Below are 23,634 nucleotides of genomic sequence, written 5' to 3' on the forward strand. Positions count from 1 at the left end.
CTCTGAACTCACTGAATCATTTCCCAAACGATGTTTGCATTGCAATGACTGCAGAATGTAAATACTCTAAATTCACAATGTGAGCTTTTTTGAACTCACTCAAACTGGGGAAGTGTGACAGTGTACCTTTCTGTAAATCTCTGGCAAGCACTGTCAACTTGCGCTCGAAAGCCAAAACCTCCTCCAACATGCACAGGGCTGTGTGTCCTTTCCCATGAAGAGCTGTGTTTAGCGTGTTCAGGTGCGCTGTCATGTCTACCATGAAGTGTAGCTTTTCCAGCCACTCTGGCTGTTCCAACACAGGATATGTGAGCCCTTTGCTGCCCAGAAATGTTTTCACCTCTTCCAGACACGCGGCAAAGCGTTTCAGCTCCTCGCCTCTAGACAGCCACCGGACTTTGCTGTGCAACAGGAGATCAGAATATGTGCTTTCCAGCTCGTCCAGCAACGAACGAAACTGACGGTGATTTAAACCTTTCGCCATTATTTTATTGACAATCTGAATGACAACATTCATTACGTCTGTGCATTCCGGAGGAAATGTTTGAGCACACAGTGCCTCTTGGTGCAGGACGCAGTGAAAAGTCAGCAACTTTCTGTCCAGCAACTTCTGCAGTAAAGCCACAAAGCCCTTGTGCGCTCCTGTCATACTCTGTGCCCCGTCTGTAGCCACTGACACCAGGTGGGCGGTGTTTATTCCTTTGGCTCTTAAACAATTCAAGACAGCCTCACAGACGTCCTCCCCCCGTGTTTGGCCTTTTAGTGGTATCAACTCAATCATTTCTTCCTGTGGCCCAGCAGAGTTTACATACCGGCAGAACAGCGCTATTTGTTCAATATCACCTTTGTCTTTGGATTCATCACAGGCAATTGAGTAGGCAACAGCTGAATTGATGTCTTTAATGTACTGTCTGGTGATGTCTTCTGCCATTTTTATGGTTCTGTCTTTGACAGTTTTTGCAGAGAGGGGCATATCCTTGATTTTCTGTACAATTTCACTCTTGTTTTTAAAGTCTGTGAATAGATGTTCTGAAATCCTAATGAATGATTATTTTAAATATCTTCATCTGCAAACGGCTTCCCCTGCCTTACTATTTCCTGAGCTGCAACAAAACGAGCATATGTACTTATATTTGCAGACTTCATCCACTTCTTGAAGTGATTTTTGCTCAAATCACCTTCCGTGTCAGTTCAGAAACAGCTTTTTTTCTCTCATTTCCATCCGGATATTTTTGAGCAAATGCTGCGTGTTTATTTTGGAAATGTCTTGCGACATTTGACTTTTTGTTGTTAGCGAGTTTCTCATTGCATATTAAGCACACAGGTAAACCAGTCTCGTCAGCAGTGAAAGCAAATGCATCTGCCCACGCAGCATTGAACGTTCTGTTTTCATCAGACACTTTTCTTTTCTTTGAATTCTCCATAGTAAGTCTACCTGGGGTGGAAAAGTTAAAGTAACCAGACACTGGAGGGTGTCGCACATTGGAGGTTGTGACGTGTATCAAGAGCGACAAAAATATGTTAACACATTTTATAAGATCGCCATAATAATCTTAATAGAATTACATTTTGAAAATGAATGAACTAAAATCAAATACATTTGAAATAAATACTCATTCATTATTTTCAACTGCTGAGCCGCATCAGAGTGATCAAAGAGCCGCATGCTGCTCTGGAGCCGCGGGTTGCCGACCCCTGGTCTAAGGGCTATAATCTACTACAGAAGATTGGACAGAGATGTTTGGCCATGACTTCACTGTATCTGTTGTTTGATATCATTTGTATAAGGCAGATATTAAAGTAAGGTAAAAAATGATTGATCCCACAGGAGGCCTCTTTCGGGAAATTGTTTTTAATTTTTAATTTTAATTATTATTAAACATGACACCTATTTTCAGCATTTTCCAGTACAGGCAGATGGAACCAGCTGTGGAATTTTCATGATTATGGTAGAATGTTGCAATTTCCTCATTAAATGTTTTCTATTCAATAACCAAATGACTGTCCATCATATCCGTAGTATATGAAAGTAGTACCAGAAATGTTGTCTCTCATGTATTACAAAATGTAGTAACAACTATCAAGGCTTACATGGAGAGCGACATAATCAGGTAACAGGGATTGTGTACAGTAGTATATAATGATATATATATAAGTATATAGGATACAATAAACGATTTATTTAACCTTTGTGACGATACGTTTTGTTTCCACTGTGTGTCAAGTACAATGGTACAAGGTCACCTGGCATTAATGAATTCACATACTTTTAAGATTGTTTAATTCAACTCTTAAAAAAGTTTTCTCTGAGGCTATAATCTCAGTGATCCAAAAAGAAGGAAAAGACAAAGAAATTTGTGTACCTAAACTGGGTGTCATATGATGATGAATTCAAACCAAACCAACACGATATGAGATTCAAAGACTGGGAAAACAAAGGAATAACAGCAATTTGTACAATAACTAAAAAGGGCCGCATAATGAGTTTCCAGGAGCTAAAAAACGATCTGGACTAGTTAAAGATGATTTCTTTCCATACTTGCAAATAAGAGGCTACTATGTAAAGCAGATACAAAGCAAGAGGACCCAGGAGGACTGCTTGAATGGATCTACAATACATACAGAGGAACACAATTCAGAGATATTAGCGCCATATATAAATGTTTGAGAACAACTCACTCTTTGTCAACTGCTTATATCAAATCAAAATGGAAGAGGGAAAAGGGAACTGAAGTACTGAGTTAAACAACATCTATGATCTGGAGGAAATTTGGTTGGAAAAATATAACACGATATTTTTTTTTTGTGTGGAGAGAAGGTTGTCCATCATGACCACATTTTTTGGCAATTTACAACTATAACTATATTCTGTGAGAATGTAAATAGAACAATTGGAACCATTCTTGGCTATTCTGTGCCAAACACTTTAAAAAACGATGTACCTGGGAAATATAAACGATTGTGTTATGTCATGTAATGTGTATCTAATGTGAATAATGTTGGTTGCATGTAAAAAAGCCATAAAGAGAAACTGGTTCAAAGCAGAAGCTCCTGATTTGCATCAATGGATGAACATTATGAGGGAAATACGACTCATGGAGCAATTGACCTTGAAACTCAGACTGAAAGAAACTCTGTGGACCCGGCGATTGAAAAAATTGGACTTCATTTGACACTATCACTCCTAAATGACTTTTGGACTTTGAATGATGGACATTTGAAACCTGTATGTTTTATTTTGTCTAGTTTATTTATTTGTGTGTTTGTTTGTTTTTATATTTGTTTTATGTGTTTGGTGATTTAAATTCTGTAAAGTGTGGAGAAACTTAATAAAAAGGAAAGTATTAAAAGAATAAAAGTAAGAAAACGGACCCTTGAGGTACACCACAGGAGACACTGGCTGTAGAACTTGAGGTGTATCCCATGGCGACCGCAAAGGTTCTGTTTAATAGGGAGGAAGAAAACCACCTCAGTGCAGTTTCTCTGATGCCAACCCAAGAGTTAAGACGATCTATTAAAATATTGTGGTCAACAGTGTCGAAGTTTACAGTAAAATCTAAAATAATGAAAATCACGCTTTCCTCTTTATCAGCAGCTAAAAACAAGTCATTAGTGACTTTTAAAAGTTCAGTCTCTGTACTGTGACCGGATCTTAAACCTGATTGAAATCTTTCAAATAAATTACATGAAGACATAAAATATTAAATTTGGAGGGACACCACCTTTTCTAAGACTTTGGCTTAAAACAGGAGTTTAGAAATTGATATAAAATTAGTAAATACTGGTCCAGGCTGGGTTTCTTCAAGAGTGGTTGGACCACAGCATGTTTAAAAGAACTGAGGAAAAGAGAGCTGAATAAAATGTGTAAAACTGTGTTAAAAACATCCTTTAAAATTTTTCGTGGGAATGACACTGAGAGCACATGAAGTGGTTTTCATCTTGGATAAAGTCTTTGCCAAAACCGGGAGGTTCAGGATTAAAGCTGTTAAAAAAGCAGGAGTAAAATGCTCTGTGAAGGAGGATGTTGAGTGAGGGTTAAAAACATGTGAGCGAGTGAGTCGGAGGAGTTCGGGGGATGGAGTAACCAGGTCCATTGTTAATAGAACAGCTTTATGGTCCGACACTCAGATATCCTTCAGTGAAACTTTGGATGGGTTGAGGCCAGTGTGTATAAAACCATGTGTGTTGGTTTATCAATAATCTGTGATCAATTAAAAGAGTCGATTGTGTCAATAAAATGGATGAGTCCTGAGTCTTGAGCAGGTTCTGACTCTGACCTTGAAGCGCCGAAGAGTCGACGGTGTTTGACGTGTCCATGACTAGCATGTAGCCGGGAGTCGTGATGTCCAAATAAAACAGTTTCAAGTAAGAACCAATTAAAACTGCAATATGAACAGTCAAAAGTGACGATAAAGGTGGATATAAAACTAGTAAAAGCCAGTAAAATCAATGCTGACACACTGACGTGCTGATATGCATATGTGTGTAATGGATACAAGTGTGTTTGCATGCAATTGTTCTGTGTGCAGTCATTTGCAAAAAGTGTGAAGCTGACATTGTGCTTATAGTTGTGTTAATCTGGGCTGGAGTTTTACTCCTTGAGTATAAGGTTTTTATAATTGTGTATGACTTTTGATTTTAGTGTTCATTCAATACAAAAAACTGTAACATAGTTACTATGGGTGCAACACCTTTTACAAGTGGGACCAGCAGACTTCAGCTTTCCTGACTCCAAAAGTTGCCTTGTTAGTGGAAAGTGAGGCCTTTTACAGACGAGGCCTACTGCCCCCTGCTGTGTGGAGCTCATCTTTTTTTTCTCGTTGTACTAGTTGCAATGACATTAAATGACTAAACGGAAAGAATCATTTGTAGAACCATCTTTTTTAAGATAAAGGGGTTCATGTTGTTTTAGGACAAATCAACTAGAGATCCTCAGAAATGATATATTGTTTTATTTTTAAATCCCTGCAGGATAGAAATGAAAGCACGTACAGTCAAAATCTTGACAATGAACCAGAACACAAGGCTTGGTAACAGTCTAACAAGAAAGACCGGTTTCATGAGTCAAGTGCTTTTATTTCAGTCCAACCCTTGATACCAGCGTCAGAAGGAGTTGATCAGTGTCTTGTTCCATCAGTTCTGGTCAGAAGAAGCTGAATTCTGCTCCAACATGGACCTGAGACCACAGAGAAGAAAGCTGCAGACAGGTCAGTGACTCTCTGACTCTCACACAAGTCAGCAGTTGATGAAATGAAATGAATCACAACGAGACGATCCATGTTGATGTTTTTAAACAACTGCAGCTAATTCTAGAAATTAAAATCTGAATCTCACCACAATCAAACAACTGTGTGTGTGTGTGTTTGTATACTGTATGTGTGAGTATTTTTTTTAAGTTTGTACATGTGAGTATTTGTTTTGTATCTACATTTGTGTCTGTGCTTTAATGTTTGTGTGTGTGTGTGTGTGTGTGTGTGTGTGTGTGTGTGTGTGTGTGTGTGTGTAGGTGTGTGTGTGTGTGTGTGTGTGTGTGTGTGTGTGTGTGGGGGTGTGTGTGTGTGTGTGTGTGTGTGTGTGTGTGTGTGTGTGCTTGGGTGTTTTTGTGCGCGTGCATATTTGTTTAACTTCCTGATGAGGCAGTTGTGAAGAATCAAGTCTTTTTCAACCACTGTGACTAACTTGTCTATAAATATTCTTCATCAGCAAATAACATACAATTATTGTGTGTCTGTGCTGTTGTAGTGACTGTGAGTGTGATCATGTGAGTGTGTATTGTTAATATAGACCAGAAGTACCTTATAGTCGGTCACAAGCTACCGGTCGAGCCGTGACATAATACAATATGAAATAAGAAAATAGAAGAAAAGCAATCGGTGCAATAACCATGTGACATGCACAGCAGCCAATCAGAGCTCTCTTCTCTTTCAGTGTGAGTGCAGCAAATTTCATACTTCAGGAATAATAATGACGTGAAACTTGACTTCCTGACAGGTTTGAAGGTGTCCTATGTACATATTTACTGCTCAGATCCATGTTCATCAGAGACACATAATATCAATATTGTTTATAAATAAACACATGTTTTTAGATACATGAGTGGAAATTAAATTATTCGTAAACTTAAAAATATGTTTCGTTGTTATAAGTTGTTTAAGGCATTTAACGCAATTTGTAAAAAACGAGAAGCAATTATAAGTAAGAAAATGTTATTTGTAAAGCGCCTTTCTAGACCAGGGCCACAAGGCGCTTTGACAATCAAAAACAATAGTTAAAATATATACTTTAAAAGATCAAGACACGTAAGAAAAACCCTGTAGTCCCAGAAAATCAGTGAAAAGCACAAATAAGAATGTTTTAAGATGTTTCTTGAAGGAGTCAGTAGATCATCAAACACAGATGTTTCTTGAAGGAGTCAGTAGATCATCAAACACAGAGATGTTTCTTGAAGGAGTCAGTAGATCATCAAACACACATGTTTCTTGAAGGAGTCAGTAGATCATCAAACACAGATGTTTCTTGAAGGAGTCAGTAGATCATCAAACACAGATGTTTCTTGAAGGAGTCAGTAGATCATCAAACACAGATGTTTCTTGAAGGAGTCAGTAGATCATCAAACACAGATGTTTCTTGAAGAAGTCAGTAGATCATCAAACACAGATGTTTCTTGAAGGAGTCAGTAGATCATAATAATAATAATAATAATAATAATCTCTATTTATATATAGCGCCTTTCTAGACCAGGGTCACAAAGCGCTTTGACAGCCATTCACACATACTGATGGGAGTAGGCTGCACCACATGGCGCCGAATCTGCCCTCAGGAGCAATCAGGGTAAAGTGTCTTGCTCAGGGACACAACGACACAACTTGTCTGGAGCTGGGATTGAACCTGCAACCTTTTGGACTGCAGGCAACCACTCTAACATCTGAGCTATGACGCCCCCAAACACAGATGTTTCTTGAAGGAGTCAGTAGATCATCAAACACAGATGTTTCTTGAAGGAGTCAGTAGATCATCAAACACAGATGTTTCTTGAAGGAGTCAGTAGATCATCAAACACACTGGCTTTTTGAGTAAAGGCTCCACAATGGCATGTTTAAATGCATTGGGAAAATCCCCTGTGGAAAGGACGTCGGACGAGCAAAAGAAGGGTTTCAGCTTGTTCACCGGTGCCATGGTACAACAGTACTGTCAAAATCTTGACAATGAACCAGAACACAAGGCTTGGTAACAGTCTAACAAGAAAGACCAGTTTCATGAGTCAAATGCTTTTATTTCTGTCCAACCCTTTATACCAGCGTCAGAAGGAGTTGATCAGTGTCTTGTTTGGTTAGTTCTGGTCAGAAGACCAGTGACTAATTTGTCTATAAATATTCTTTATCAGCAAATAATATACCATTACCTCGTGTCTGTGCTGTTGTAGTGACTGGGAGTGTAATCATGTGAGTGTGTATTGTTAATATAGACCAGAGGTGCCTTACAGTCGGTCGCGATCTACGAGAAGAGAAGCGATCGGTGCAATAACCATGTGACATACACATCAGCCAATCAGAGCTCTCTTCTCTTTCAGTGTGTGTGCAGCAAATTTCATATTTATCAAGAATAATAATGACGTGAAACTTGACTTCCTGACAGGTTTGAAGGTGTTCTATGTACATATTTACTGCTCAGATCCATGTTTATCAGAGACACATTAATATCAATATTGATTGAAAATAAACATGTTTGTAGATACATGAGTTGACAATTCGTAAAATTAAAAAATAAGTTTCATATTCACTAAAATAATTATCTTTATTTATTAAGACAACATGATCGATTTACATTGAGTTGTTTTCCAGGCATTTCAAAAAGTTAGGAAAAAACGATTAGGAATTATAAGATTGTTTTTATAACATAACAAACACAGTGGGATCCTTCAAGTCTTCTCTACGAGAGTCACAGACGTTCTTGTGAAACAACATCACGTCAGTCAGTTATATCAAAGTGAAGCTGCAGAATGAAAGAAGCTAAAGCCGGTTTCCTTCATGTGATCACGTGATCGGAGCTATATCCTTAAAAACACACTTGTATAAATACACCATCACATAATAACTACATGCAAAGAAAACACTTTCATTTTAAAAACATAGTAAGAATAAGTGCATGTGTTGCGCACGTGAGCCACAAATTCTAATGAAGCTCGGAGACGATCAGACCATCATCATCATCATCATCATTATCATCATCATCATCATCATCATCATCATCATCATCATCATCATCATCATCATCATCATCACTACAGTGCTTTAAGTTTCTGATTTACAACAAGCAAGGAGTGTAAGAGCCTGTAATGACACGTCTGTAGGGGGCGCATTGAAAAAAAACACGAAGAAAGGAGAAGACTGGAGCTCCAAGCAGCCTATTGTTCTCCTTCAATAATTGCAGGCAGGTGGAGCTGATGAGATGGTCTGGTCCCTCAGGTGAGTGCCGACAGGAGGGGTTGAAGAAAAGGGCTGGACTTTCTTTAGGAAGATTTGCTCTAATGGCTCAAAAACAAGGACCAGAAAGCCTGAGATCTCAGTGTGGAAAGAGATTTTACCGAGTAGAGAAGCTGCTAATGCTGGATAGTGGACGCCTCATTTCATAGTTCCATCTCCGTCTGTGGATAGAAGATACCTCTGCTCCATCTAACCCTGCCTGTAGAGGGCGCAGAACGTGTGAAGTAAATTCTGGTTTCCTCTAATGAAAAAAAGACATTATGAAACTATTTAGTTCAGTTCAGTTTATTTTTTAAAAGGACAATGTTCAGTTACATTAAAAAGATGCTGCACCAGATTTAGCACAATGATAGTTTCCATCTGTAGTCCTCAACAAAGATGCAGACAGTTTAAATAATACATCACAGACAAATAAAGCAGAAACACAATAATATTGATCATAGTTTTTACACTATGAGGCGAGAACAACTTTTGATGTTGACAAGAATGTCATGAGTGTGTTTGTGTGAAGGTGAAGACTCTGCTGAGACTCATGGTGAGGACAGAGACTCCTTTAAATACCCTCAGTGTGAGGAGCACGATGAACAGACCAGCACTCAGAGGTGAGACAAGGACCTCCAAGATTGTCCTCCATGTCTTCATTCTCACTCATTCTACTTCTGTGTTCAAGATCAAAGCAGCAGCAAGAACCTGCTGGACCTGGACCAAGATCTGGACCAGAACCCTGCTGTGTGTCTCTGAAGAGTGATCGTTCGATGGGGAGATGGATTGACTTCAGAGGAAGTGAAGAGTCTCCAGGTGTGAGGTGAGAGTGAACAAGTGTGAGTCTACCAGGTTCATACACACATTAAACCAGAGAACTTCACTTCACTCACATCACCAGCAGGGGGAGAAAAAGACACAATTAAAAACCTCAAACGTTGCTTTCGCAGTTGTAGTGCAGAGGTGGACATGTGCAGCAGTGTGAGGACATCTAGTGGTTCAGCTGGTGAATACCAGGATAGAAACAGATGAGAGTTGATCAGAGTTGTGTTTTCATCAGGATCCAGCAGGAGAAATTATATTTAAAATAAACAGTTTGGCTTGACAAGATTTAAGTTCTAATGGAGATGGTTCTGTATGTGGGTTTTAAAAGGAACCTTCTAGTTTACTTATGATCAGAACCTTCAACACAACAAGAGTTTATTTACAGTCTGATTTCATCTCTTCTTCTCAGAGTGGACCATCAGAACTCAGAGCTTCTCATTGGTCAGCAACATCCCTCACAACTGGAAATCAAACGGCTGGTATGTTCATGAACTAGAGGAGGTCCTCATCCTAGAGGTTCCTTCTGTTCATCATCCTTCAGCTGAATCCAAGATAAAGCTTCTGGTCTTTGTGGTTCTTGAGATGATCCACTATCACTCTGACTTTCTTCTCTGTGATTCTGTTCCAGTCACTGGAGAGAAACTTCTACAACTATATGCAGAAGGAGCTGAAGAGAGTCTGGAGGTTTGTGAGTCCAGAGACTCCACAGACTGAGGAGGAAGATGAGAAGTGGAGAAGCATCAGAGAAGAATTCCTGAAGATCACAGTTCATCTCCTGAAGGACATGGAGGAGGAGGATCTGGCCGAGCGTCTGTGGAGCAGTAAGAACATGTGAACAAACATGATGAAGATGAAGAACACTTGCATCAGATCTGAAGATTTTACTCCATTTTCACCTTCTACAATCTTCTGACTCGTGTGTCTTTATTCAGGAAGTCTTGCTTCACAGTGTGGAGGACGACTGAAGAGGAGCCTGCAGAAGAAGTTCCACAGTGTGTCTGAGGGGGTCGCTAAAGCAGGAAACTCTGCTCCTCTGAATGAGATCTTCACTGAGCTCTACATCACTGAGGGGGGCACAGACCAGGTCAACCAGGAGCACGAGGTCCGACAGATCGAAGCAGCCACCAGGAACCAGACCAGACCAGAAACCACCATCAGACAAGAAGACCTCTTTAAAGCCTCACCTGAACGACCAATCAGAACACTGCTGACGAAGGGCGTGGCTGGCATTGGGAAGACCCTCCTGACACAGAAGGTCACTCTGGACTGGGCTGAAGACAAAGCCCACCAGAACTTCCACTTCATCTTTCCTTTCACCTTCAGAGAGCTGAACCTGCTGAAAGAGAAGAAGTTGAGTTTGATGGAACTTGTTCATCTTTTCTTTCCTGAAACCAGAGAATCCAGACTCAGCAGCTTTGAAGGACTCCAGGTTCTGTTCATCTTTGATGGTCTGGACGAGTGTCGACTCCCTCTGGACTTCCTCAACAGTCGGCGCCTGATAGAAGCTACAGAGTCCACCTCAGTAGACGTCCTGCTGACAAACCTCATCAGGGGGGATCTTCTTCCCTCAGCTCGTCTCTGGATCACCACACGACCTGCAGCAGCCAATCAGATCCCTCCTGAGTGTGTGGACATGGTGACAGAGGTCAGAGGGTTCAATGACCTCCAGAAGGAGGAGTACTTCAGGAAGAGGTTCAGAGATGAGGAGCAGACCAGCAGCATCATGTCTCACATCAGGAGGTCACGAAGCATCTACATCATGTGTCACATCCCGATCTTCTGCTGGATCACTGCCACAGTTCTGGACATGTTGAAGAGCACAGAGACAGGACAGCTGCCCAACACCCTGACTGAGATGTACATCTACTTCCTGGTGGTTCAGATCAAAGTCAAGAAGCTGAAGTACGACGGAGGATCTGGTACTGACACAGTTTGGGATCCTGAGAGCAAGAAGATGATGGAGTCTCTGGGAAAACTGGCTTTTGAGCATCTGCAGAGAGGAAACTTGATCTTCTATAAGTCAGACCTCACAGAGTGTGACATCAACATCTCAGCAGCTTCAGTTTACTCAGGAGTGTTCACTCAGATCTTCAGAGAGGAGAGAGGACTGTACCAGGACAAGGTGTTCTGCTTCATCCACCTGAGTGTTCAGGAGTTTCTGGCTGCTCTTCACGTCCACCAGACCTTCATCAACTCTGGAGTCAACCTGATGGAATCAAAACTAACATCCAAACTGACAGAAATCGACAAAAGTCAAACAGAAAGGTTCTACCAGACAGCAATAGATGAAACTCTAAAAAGTCCAAATGGACATCTGGACTTGTTCCTGCGCTTCCTTCTGGGTCTTTCTCTGCAGACCAGCCAGAGTCTCCTTCCAGGTTTGTTGACACAGACAGGAAGTAGCTCCTGGACCAATCACAACACAGCAGAGCTCATCAAGAAGAAGATAAGTGAGGATGTGTCTCCAGAGAGAATCATCAACCTGTTCCACTGTCTGAATGAAGTGAAGGACACTTCTCTGGTGGAGGAGGTCCAACAGAAGCTGAGATCAGGAGGTCTCTCTGATCAAATGTCTTCTGCTCAATGGTCAGCCCTGGCCTTCATCTTACTGTCCTCAGAGGAACATCTGGACGAGTTTGACCTGAAGAAATACTCAATGACTGGTTCAGACGAGGTTCTTGAGAGGCTTCTGCCGGTGGTTCAAGCTGCAAACAAAGTTCTGTAAGTTGTTCAAACATTTCTGATGATATGAACTAAACATGAATGTTTGATTTACTCTTTGATGATTGTTGTGTTTGTCATCGTGTTTAACAAACTGATCCTAATTTAGACAAACCTTCCTCAAATATTCATACAATATGTGATTTTATGATGTAACTAGTTCAGTCTTGTCAAATAGAGAATTGAAAAGTAAAGATGTTACGTAGTTTATAAAAATATCATCTTAATAAACATTGTAATGATAAACAAACAAGCGTCAACTTTAAATGAAAATGAATAATAATCAAAAGAACATATTTAAAACGTGTGGCCTCATTAATTATACTGCGTATACACAAATGAATGTGTACGCAACATTTATTTATAGAAAATAAACTTAAGTTAGCATGTGTGACCTTCACAGCAGCTCTGAGCCTGATTTCTACAAAATCTTCATCTTAAATTCACATGAAGTTTCTTGAATGAAACAAAACCACGAAGGTTACATCAATAAAAATGCAGCTTTATTTAACTTTACTGTTTCATACAAAAGGTCAAATCTTGTCTTTTCTCAGGAAATGTGTTCTATAAAAATAAATAATAAAATCAAAGGGGTTCGTCTTCATAGTCCTCTTTGTCCGACTGTGTGTATTTAATTTAAAATATTCATGTCAGGTATTACTTTAAGATTCTTTTTAAGCAAAATAAGTTGATAAATGTCACTTCCTGTTGGAGCAGTTGAATCTATTTTCAGCTCATGAACTGAATATTGAAAAACATTTGCTTTGTTTCTTATGCAAGTAGATCAGTGTCATCAGAGAATTGAAGGATTGAATTTAACATTTAATTTTATTAAAATGTTCTATTTTTTTAACCATAGAAATATTTTCTGAATCATTTTATTCAATAACTTGAATATATATAATATATTGGATTTTAAACACTTTCACATTTGTATATTAAATTAAAAAAGCCACTTGTTAAAAATATTGAATCTTGATTTTTTTTTTCATTTTATTTATTACTAAAATAACAATATTAAACTATAAATAAACTCTTTCAATTCTTGTCAAATAGAAAATTGAAAAAGTCACTTGTTGATGAAACTCGTCTCTTTCACAGCCTGAACAACTGTGGACTGTCAGAGAGAAGTTGTTCACTTCTGTCCTCAGTCCTCAGCTCTCCGTCCTCTAGTCTGACTCTACTGGACCTGAGTCACAACAAGCTGCAGGATCCAGGAGTGGAGCTGCTGTCTGCTGGACTGAAGAGTCCACACTGTCACCTGGAGACTCTCAGGTCAGAACATCATCTTTTCTACATCATCAAAGCTCAAATGTAAAGTCAGAGGTGGAAACACGAGTCAAAGTCTGTCATCACTTTGTTCTTCAGTGAAGCAGCTCATAGATACATTTGTATGTTTGTGTAGCAGGTAAAGATGTTACGTAGTTTATAAAAATATCATCTTAATAAATCATTGTAATGATAAACAAACAAGCGTCAACTTTAAATGAAAATGAATAATAATCAAAACAACAGTCCTTCATATTCTTTATCCAGTGTTCTCGCGTCATCTGTCTCGTAGAAGACAAAACACTTTAGAGTGGAATCTTGAGGTTTGTCTTTCATTTGTTTTCATTGTTTGTTTTTTCCACCGTTGTTGTCTCTGTTCTTCTCTTATGGTTCTGTTGTTCATGAGGTCTACGACTATTTTAACAGTCGACTGGTCACCAAATATTCAACCATTAAGTCGACTAATCGCATCATTCTTACATTTTTCTTCAATTTATCATGAAGTTTCTTTAATGAAACAAAACTACTTTACTTACTTTAAGCTTCTTTTGAAGCTAAATATGTTCATAAATGTTCATTGAAGCCAATAAGTTTTGTTTGTCATGTCTTTTACTGAGACTCCAATTCATTCAGCAACAGTCCAAACCAACAGAGTCAAAACAACCATCAACGGAGATTTAAAACATAAACAAAAAAAAAGCAGATCTTTGTTCACTTAATAAGTATTTTGTACACGTCAGTATAAATGTCACTTCCTGTTGGAGCAGTTGAATCTATTTTCAGCTCATGAACTGAATATTGAAAAACATTTGTTTTGTTTCTTATGCAAGTAGATCAGTGTCATCAGAGAATTGAAGGATTGAATTTAACATTTAATTTTATTGAAATGTTGTATTTTTTTAACCATAGAATTATTTTCTGAAAAATTTAATTCAATAATTTAAATATTAAAAGGTTGGTTTTGTTTTCATTGAATAATGGAAACATTTTTTAGACATAGAGTTTAATATAATATATATATTATATATTGGATTTTAAACACGTTTAAAAAATAAATTTAAAAGGATACTTGTTAAAAATATTGAATCTCGATTTTTTTAATTTATGATTCCATACCAGCATTTATATAATGTCTGTGTTTTGAAGAGGTAAAAAAAGAGGTAAAAAATATTTATATTTTAACGTTGTAGATTTGAAGAGGTAAAATATATACATATATATATATATATATATATATATATATATTAATGTTGTAGTTTTGAAGAGGTAAAAAAAAAAAATACAACTTTAAAATATTCTTTTATTTTAATTTATATTTTACAACTTTTTCGAGCCTTCAAAAAACAACATTTTACACATTTGGGCAACAATTTTTTAATGTTATAGTTTTGAAGAGGTACAAAAAAACTACAACGTTAAAATATAAATATTTTTTATCTCTTCAAAACTCCAACATTAAAATAATATTATTATTTTTTTTTTTTTACCTCTTCAAAACTACATTAAAATATAAATATTGTTTACCTCTTCAAAACACAGACGTTATTTATTTTATTTTTTTACCTCTTCAAAACTCCAGGGTTAAAATGTATATTGGATTTTAAACACTTTGACATTTTTATGAATTTAAAAGATTAGTAAGCAAAAAACAAACACAACTGAAGATCTTATCAATGGAAATAGTTGAGTTTGTCTTGAAATAAACTCTTTCAATTCTTGTCAAATAGAAAATTGAAAAAGTCACTTGTTGATGAAACTTTCTTTCACAGCCTGAGCTGCTGTCGACTGTCAGAGAGAAGTTGTTCACTTCTGTCCTCAGTCCTCAGCTCTCCGTCCTCTAGTCTGACTCTACTGGACCTGAGTGACAACAAGCTGCAGGATCCAGGAGTGGAGCTGCTGTCTGCTGGACTGAAGAGTCCACACTGTCACCTGGAGACTCTCAGGTCAGAACATCATCTTTTCTACATCATCAAAGCTCAAATGTAAAGTCAGAGGTGGAAACACGAGTCAAAGTCTGTCATCACTTTGTTCTTCAGTGAAGCAGCTCATAGATACATTTGTATGTTTGTGTAGCAGGTAAAGATGTTACGTAGTTTATAAAAATATCATCTTAATAAATCATTGTAATGATAAACAAACAAGCGTCAACTTTAAATGAAAATGAATAATAATCAAAACAACAGTCCTTCATATTCTTTATCCAGTGTTCTCGCGTCATCTGTCTCGTAGAAGACAAATCACTTTAGAGTGGAATCTTGAGGTTTGTCTTTCATTTGTTTTCATTGTTTGTTTTTTCCACCGTTGTTGTCTCTGTTCTTCTCTTATGGTTCATCTGTTGTTCATGAGGTCTACGACTATTTTAACAGTCGACTGCTCACCAAATATTCAACCATTAAGTCGACTAATAGCATCATTCTTACATTTTTCTTCAATTTATCATGAAGTTTCTTTAATGAAACAAAACTACTTTACTTACTTTAAGCTTCTTTTGAAGCTAAATATGTTCATAAATGTTCATTGAAGCCAATAAGTTTTGTTTGTCATGTCTTTTACTGAGACTCCAATTCATTCAGCAACAGTCCAAACCAACAGAGTCAAAACAACCATCAACGGAGACTTAAAACATAAACAAAAAAACAGCAGATCTTTGTTCACTTAATAAGTATTTTGTACACGTCAGTATAAATGTCACTTCCTGTTGGAGCAGTTGAATCTATTTTCAGCTCATGAACTGAATATTGAAAAACATTTGTTTTGTTTCTTATGCAAGTAGATCAGTGTCATCAGAGAATTGAAGGATTGAATTTAACATTTAATTTTATTGAAATGTTGTATTTTTTTAACCATAGAATTATTTTCTGAAAAATTTAATTCAATAATTTAAATATTAAAAGGTTGGTTTTGTTTTCATTGAATAATGGAAACATTTTTTAGACATAGAGTTTAATATATATATATATATATTATATATTGGATTTTAAACACGTTTAAAAAATAAATTTAAAAGGATACTTGTTAAAAATATTGAATCTCGATTTTTTAAATTTATGATTCCATACCAGCATTTTTATAATGTCTGTGTTTTGAAGAGGTAAAAAAAGAGGTAAAAAATATTTATATTTTAACGTAGATTTGAAGAGGTAAAATATATACATATATATATATATATATATATATTAATGTTGTAGTTTTGAAGAGGTAAAAAAAAAAAATACAACTTTAAAATATTCTTTTATTTTAATTTATATTTTACAACTTTTTTGAGCCTTCAAAAAACAACATTTTACACATTTGGGCAACAATTTTTTAATGTTATAGTTTTGAAGAGGTACAAAAAAACTACAACGTTAAAATATAAATATTTTTTATCTCTTCAAAACTCCAACATTAAAATAATATTATTATTATTATTTTTTTTACCTCTTCAAAACTACATTAAAATATAAATATTGTTTACCTCTTCAAAACACAGACGTTATTTATTTTATTTTTTTACCTCTTCAAAACTCCAGGGTTAAAATTTATATTGGATTTTAAACACTTTGACATTTTTATGAATTTAAAAGATTAGTAAGCAAAAAACAAACACAACTGAAGATCTTATCAATGGAAATAGTTGAGTTTGTCTTGAAATAAACTCTTTCAATTCTTGTCAAATAGAAAATTGAAAAAGTCACTTGTTGATGAAACTCGTCTCTTTCACAGGCTGATCAGATGTCGACTGTCAGAGAGAAGTTGTTCACTTCTGTCCTCAGTCCTCAGCTCTCCGTCCTCTAGTCTGACTCTACTGGACCTGAGTAACAACTACAAGCTGAAGGATCCAGGAGTGGAGCTGCTGTCTGCTGGACTGAAGAGTCCACACTGTCACCTGGAGACTCTCAGGTCAGAACATCATCTTTTCTACATCATCAAAGCTCAAATGTAAAGTCAGAGGTGGAAACACGAGTCAAAGTCTGTCATCACTTTGTTCTTCAGTGAAGCAGCTCATAGATACATTTGTATGTTTGTGTAGCAGGTAAAGATGTTACGTAGTTTATAAAAATATCATCTTAATAAATCATTGTAATGATAAACAAACAAGCGTCAACTATAAATGAAAATGAATAATAATGAAAACAACAGTCCTTCATATTCTTTATCCAGTGTTCTCGCGTCATCTGTCTCGTAGAAGACAAAACACTTTAGAGTGGAATCTTGAGGTTTGTCTTTCATTTGTTTTCATTGTTTGTTTTTTCCACCGTTGTTGTCTCTGTTCTTCTCTTATGGTTCATCTGTTGTTCATGAGGTCTACGACTATTTTAACAGTCGACTGCTCACCAAATATTCAACCATTAAGTCGACTAATCGCATCATTCTTACATTTTTCTTCAATTTATCATGAAGTTTCTTTAATGAAACAAAACTACTTTACTTACTTTAAGCTTCTTTTGAAGCTAAATATGTTCATAAATGTTCATTGAAGCCAATAAGTTTTGTTTGTCATGTCTTTTACTGAGACTCCAATTCATTCAGCAACAGTCCAAACCAACAGAGTCAAAACAACCATCAACGGAGACTTAAAACATAAACAAAAAAACAGCAGATCTTTGTTCACTTAATAAGTATTTTGTACACGTCAGTATAAATGTCACTTCCTGTTGGAGCAGTTGAATCTATTTTCAGCTCATGAACTGAATATTGAAAAACATTTGCTTTGTTTCTTATGCAAGTAGATCAGTGTCATCAGAGAATTGAAGGATTGAATTTAACATTTAATTTTATTGAAATGTTGTATTTTTTTAACCATAGAATTATTTTCTGAAAAATTTAATTCAATAATTTAAATATTAAAAGGTTGGTTTTGTTTTCATTGAATAATGGAAACATTTTTTAGACATAGAGTTTAATATATATATATATTATATATTGGATTTTAAACACGTTTAAAAAATAAATTTAAAAGGATACTTGTTAAAAATATTGAATCTCGATTTTTTAAATTTATGATTCCATACCAGCATTTTTATAATGTCTGTGTTTTGAAGAGGTAAAAAAAGAGGTAAAAAATATTTATATTTTAACGTTGTAGATTTGAAGAGGTAAAATATATACATATATATATATATATATTAATGTTGTAGTTTTGAAGAGGTAAAAAAAAAAATACAACTTTAAAATATTCTTTTATTTTAATTTATATTTTACAACTTTTTCGAGCCTTCAAAAAACAACATTTTACAGATTTGGGCAACAATTTTTTAATGTTATAGTTTTGAAGAGGTACAAAAAAACTACAACGTTAAAATATAAATATTTTTTATCTCTTCAAAACTCCAACATTAAAATAATATTATTATTATTTTTTTTTTTTTTACCTCTTCAAAACTACATTAAAATATAAATATTGTTTACCTCTTCAAAACACAGACGTTATTTATTTTATTTTTTTACCTCTTCAAAACTCCAGGGTTAAAATTTATATTGGATTTTAAACACTTTGACATTTTTATGAATTTAAAAGATTAGTAAGCAGACAACAAACACAACTGAAGATCTTATCAATGGAAATAGTTGAGTTTGTCTTGAAATAAACTCTTTCAATTCTTGTCAAATAGAAAATTGAAAAAGTCACTTGTTGATGAAACTCGTCTCTTTCACAGGCTGAGAGACTGTCGACTGTCAAAGAGAAGTTGTTCACTTCTGTCCTCAGTCCTCAGCTCTCCGTCCTCTAGTCTGACTCTACTGGACCTGACTAACAACAAGCTGCAGGATCCAGGAGTGGAGCTGCTGTCTGCTGGACTGAAGAGTCCACACTGTCACCTGGAGACTCTCAGGTCAGAACATCATCTTCTCTCTTCATGTCTGGTCCACAGTTCATCTGGTTTCTTGTCTCTCAGGAGAAATGAAGATAGAAATAAATGTCATGTTTCTAATATCTGGAGAGAAACTAGACGAGTGTCGTCTCAGCTCTTGTTTCCTGGTTGATGAAGCAACTGAGCCAGATTTCCTTGTTCGCAGACGATGTGTTGATAAATGTCACTTCCTGTTGAAGTATTATTTATTTTCAGCTCATGAACTGAATGTTGAAAAACACTTTATTTCATTTCATTTGATTAATCAAGATCAAGTTGATGACATGAAAACATTCACTGAAATACTTGTTCATGTTCCAACAATTCAGCATAAATCAATGATGTCTCACTAGTTTGTAGGAAAGTCTGTTTTTCTAAAGTAAATATTTAACAACAAACCACAACCTCAACATTGTTGTTACTCCTTCTTCATGTTTGTGTTTCTGTCGTCATGTTCAACATTTCACCCTCATTTATACCAACCTGATAAATATTCAAACAAACATGTGACCATGATCTTATGAAAGTAAATAGTTGATTGTTTTTAAATAAAGAATTGAAAAAGTCACTTGTTGATGAAACTCGTCTCTTTCACAGGCTGATCAGTTGTTTCCTGTCAGAGAGAAGTTGTTCACTTCTGTCCTCAGTCCTCAGCTCTCCGTCCTCTAGTCTGACTCTACTGGACCTGAGTATCAACCTTGACCTGCAGGATCCAGGAGTGGAGCTGCTGTCTGCTGGACTGAAGAGTCCACACTGTCACCTGGAGACTCTCAGGTCAGAACATCATCTTTTCTACATCATCAAAGCTCAAATGTAAAGTCAGAGGTGGAAACACGAGTCAAAGTCTGTCATCACTTTGTTCTTCAGTGAAGCAGCTCATAGATACATTTGTATGTTTGTGTAGCAGGTAAAGATGTTACGTAGTTTATAAAAATATCATCTTAATAAATCATTGTAATGATAAACAAACAAGCGTCAACTTTAAATGAAAATGAATAATAATCAAAACAACAGTCCTTCATATTCTTTATCCAGTGTTCTCGCGTCATCTGTCTCGTAGAAGACAAAACACTTTAGAGTGGAATCTTGAGGTTTGTCTTTCATTTGTTTTCATTGTTTGTTTTTTCCACCGTTGTTGTCTCTGTTCTTCTCTTATGGTTCATCTGTTGTTCATGAGGTCTACGACTATTTTAACAGTCGACTGCTCACCAAATATTCAACCATTAAGTCGACTAATCGCATCATTCTTACATTTTTCTTCAATTTATCATGAAGTTTCTTTAATGAAACAAAACTACTTTACTTACTTTAAGCTTCTTTTGAAGCTAAATATGTTCATAAATGTTCATTGAAGCCAATAAGTTTTGTTTGTCATGTCTTTTACTGAGACTCCAATTCATTCAGCAACAGTCCAAACCAACAGAGTCAAAACAACCATCAACGGAGATTTAAAACATAAACAAAAAAACAGCAGATCTTTGTTCACTTAATAAGTATTTTGTACACGTCAGTATAAATGTCACTTCCTGTTGGAGCAGTTGAATCTATTTTCAGCTCATGAACTGAATATTGAAAAACATTTGCTTTGTTTCTTATGCAAGTAGATCAGTGTCATCAGAGAATTGAAGGATTGAATTTAACATTTAATTTTATTGAAATGTTGTATTTTTTTAACCTTAGAACTATTTTCTGAATAATTTAATTCAAAAATTTAATTATTGAAAGGTTGGTTTTGTTTTCATTGAATAATGGAAACATTTTTTAAACATAGAGTTTAATATATATATTATATATTGAATTTTAAACACGTTTAAAAAATAAATTTAAAAGGATACTTGTTAAAAATATTGAATCTCGATTTTTTTAATTTATAATTCCATACCAGCATTTTTATAATGTCTGTGTTTTGAAGAGGTAAAAAAAAGAGGGAAAAAATATTTATATTTTAATGTTGTAGATATGAAGAGTTAAAATATATATATATATATATATATATATATATATATATATATATATATATATATATATATATATATATATATTTTAATGTTGTAGTTTTGAAGACGTAAAAAAAATAAAAATAAAAATAAAAATACAACTTTAAAATATTCTTTTTTTTTCTTTTTTTTTTACCTCTTCAAAACTCCAACATTAAGAAGAGGTACAAAATATTTTTATTTTAATGTTGTAGTTTTGAAGAGTTAAAAAACATTTATATTTTAATTGTGTTGTTTTGAAGAGGTACAAAATATTTATATTTTACAACTTTTTCGAGCCTTCAAAAAACAACATTTTACACATTTGGGAAATATTTTTTTAATGTTATAGTTTTGAAGAGGTACAAAAAAACTACAATGTTAAAATATAAATATTTTTTACCTCTTCAAAACTTCAACATTAAAATATAAATGTTTTTTAACTCTTCAAAACTACAACATTAAAATATAAATGTTTTTTAACTCTTCAAAACTCCAACATTAAAATATAAATGTTTTTTAACTCTTCAAAACTACAACATTAAAATATAAATATTTTTTACCTCTTCAAAACACAGACGTAATTTTTTTTTTTTTTTTTAAATAGAAAATTGAAAAAGTCACTTGTTGATGAAACTCGTCTCTTTCACAGCCTGAACAGATGTCAACTGTCAGAGAGAAGTTCTACTGACTACTGACTCCTTCAAGAAATATCTCGAAACATTTTTTTTTCTTTTTAGGCTTTTCCTTGATTCTCTGAGATTCCTGTGTTTGTCTCAGTGTTATCTTGACCTTTTAAGTATATATTTTTATTGAGTATTGTTTTGATTGTTTAAGCGCTTTGTGACCCTGGTCTGGAAGAGCGCGCTACAAATATAAATAAAGTACTTACTTACTTACTTTAAGCTTCTTTTAAATCTAAATATGTTCATAAATGTTCATTGAAGCCAATAAGTTTTGTTTGTCATGTCTTTTACTGAGACTCCAATTCATTCAGCAACAGTCCAAACCAACAGAGTCAAAACAACCATCAACGGAGACTTAAAACATAAACAAAAAAACAGCAGATCTTTGTTCACTTAATAAGTATTTTGTACACGTCAGTATTATTAAAGGAATCATAAATACATTTGTCTTGTGACAGAGAAAACACTCAGAGTGGTGACTTTGACGAACTGAACCACATTAACAAGTCGTTTCAAAGTCAATTGTTTTCAATAAATGACTGTTTTTACTTGAATTTAATGTTGCAACTGTGTGAATAAAATCATTATAAAATAAAGATAAATAATACAATTAAAAATAACTTAATTTCACTGACACGTATAGAAAGTATAGTTTTGTAAAAGCATCAGTTAACAGTCAAATCATATATTGATGATCATTTTAAAGACGTGGTTAAAGTCATCATGTGTGGTGGATGTAAAGAGATCAATGAAAGTTGATGCCATTTGCTGTAAGATTAACTTCAAATGTGAAGAAGATATTTCTGTTTGATTATTGATTCTTTCAGGTAGTAGATCCAGATATGAACATTTTATTTTGTAACATTTAGGAAATCCATGTGTGGTGAGTTGTTTGTTTTTGTACAGTGTAGGCTGCCCTCATCGTGTACTGACACTATTGTTAACTCGTCATCTTCATCAGCCGCTGGTTACGACTTCTTCACCCTCATTTAGAGGATTAGCGCCCCCACAAACAGGACAGGAGAGATGAAGCATTGACGTGACAACCAAGTGTGTTGTAAGAAAATATCAATATTTGTGCTCAGGTTATATACGGGTGTGAAAACTAACATGTTGGTAAGAAATGTCTTTCTCCAATGATTTGTGAGGCTCATCTACAACTACTTCACTTCACACTGAACACATGTGTCTCCATTTCTTGTTGAATCCATTGTGCTGATGGTATCTGTGATCATTCTCCTGACATGTGACTGTTGCAACAATCAGTCTCATCAAGTTGATCATGGTTTTCAACATTTTCAAGGTCAAACATTAAGAGAGAAAAGTGTAGATTTCCTACTTTGAATATGACGTGTTGATAAATGTCACTTCCTGTTGGAGCAGTTGAATCTATTTTCAGGTCATGAACTGAATATTGAAAAACATTTGCTTTGTTTCTTATGCAAGTAGATCAGTGTCATCAGAGAATGGAAGGATTGAATTTAACATTTAATTTTATTGAAATGTTGTATTTTTTTAACCAAATAATTATTTTTTTAATAATTTAATTTAAATATTGAAAGGTTGGTTTTGTTTTCATTGAATTATGAACATTTTCTACACATAGAGTTTAATATTTATATATTATATATTGGATTTTAAACACGTTTAAAAAATAAATTTAAAAGGATACTTGTTAAAAATATTGAATCTCGATTTTTTTTAATTCATAATTCCATACCAGCATTTTTATAATGTCTGTGTTTTGAAGAGGTAAAAAAAAATTATATTTTTAACGTTGTAGATTTAAAGAGGTAAAATATATATATATATTTTAATGTTGTAGTTTTGAAGAGATACAATTAAATACAACATTTAAATA

General features: G+C 35.0%; 2 protein-coding genes across 2 annotated transcripts in view; both read left to right on the forward strand.

The window, feature by feature from the left end:
• LOC148085133 (uncharacterized) overlaps positions 1 to 23,634 on the forward strand; it is a 523,722-nt gene that overhangs the window by 202,256 nt on the left and 297,832 nt on the right. The window contains exon 8 of the mRNA XM_087783290.1: positions 19,709 to 19,885. Within this exon, the coding sequence (XP_087639416.1) occupies positions 19,709 to 19,885 (177 nt within the window). The remainder of the gene's footprint in view (positions 1 to 19,708; positions 19,886 to 23,634) is intronic.
• On the forward strand, positions 8,444 to 15,266 carry LOC148085138 (NLR family CARD domain-containing protein 3-like). The gene is made up of 4 exons (XM_087785512.1): positions 8,444 to 8,465; positions 10,223 to 12,011; positions 13,113 to 13,286; positions 15,050 to 15,266. The coding sequence occupies exons 1-4, from the start codon at positions 8,444 to 8,446 to the stop codon at positions 15,264 to 15,266; spliced, it is 2,202 nt and encodes a 733-aa protein (XP_087641638.1).

This window comes from Callionymus lyra, chromosome 2, assembly GCF_982586985.1.
Source record: "Callionymus lyra chromosome 2, fCalLyr1.hap1.1, whole genome shotgun sequence".
Lineage (NCBI taxonomy): Eukaryota > Metazoa > Chordata > Actinopteri > Syngnathiformes > Callionymidae > Callionymus > Callionymus lyra.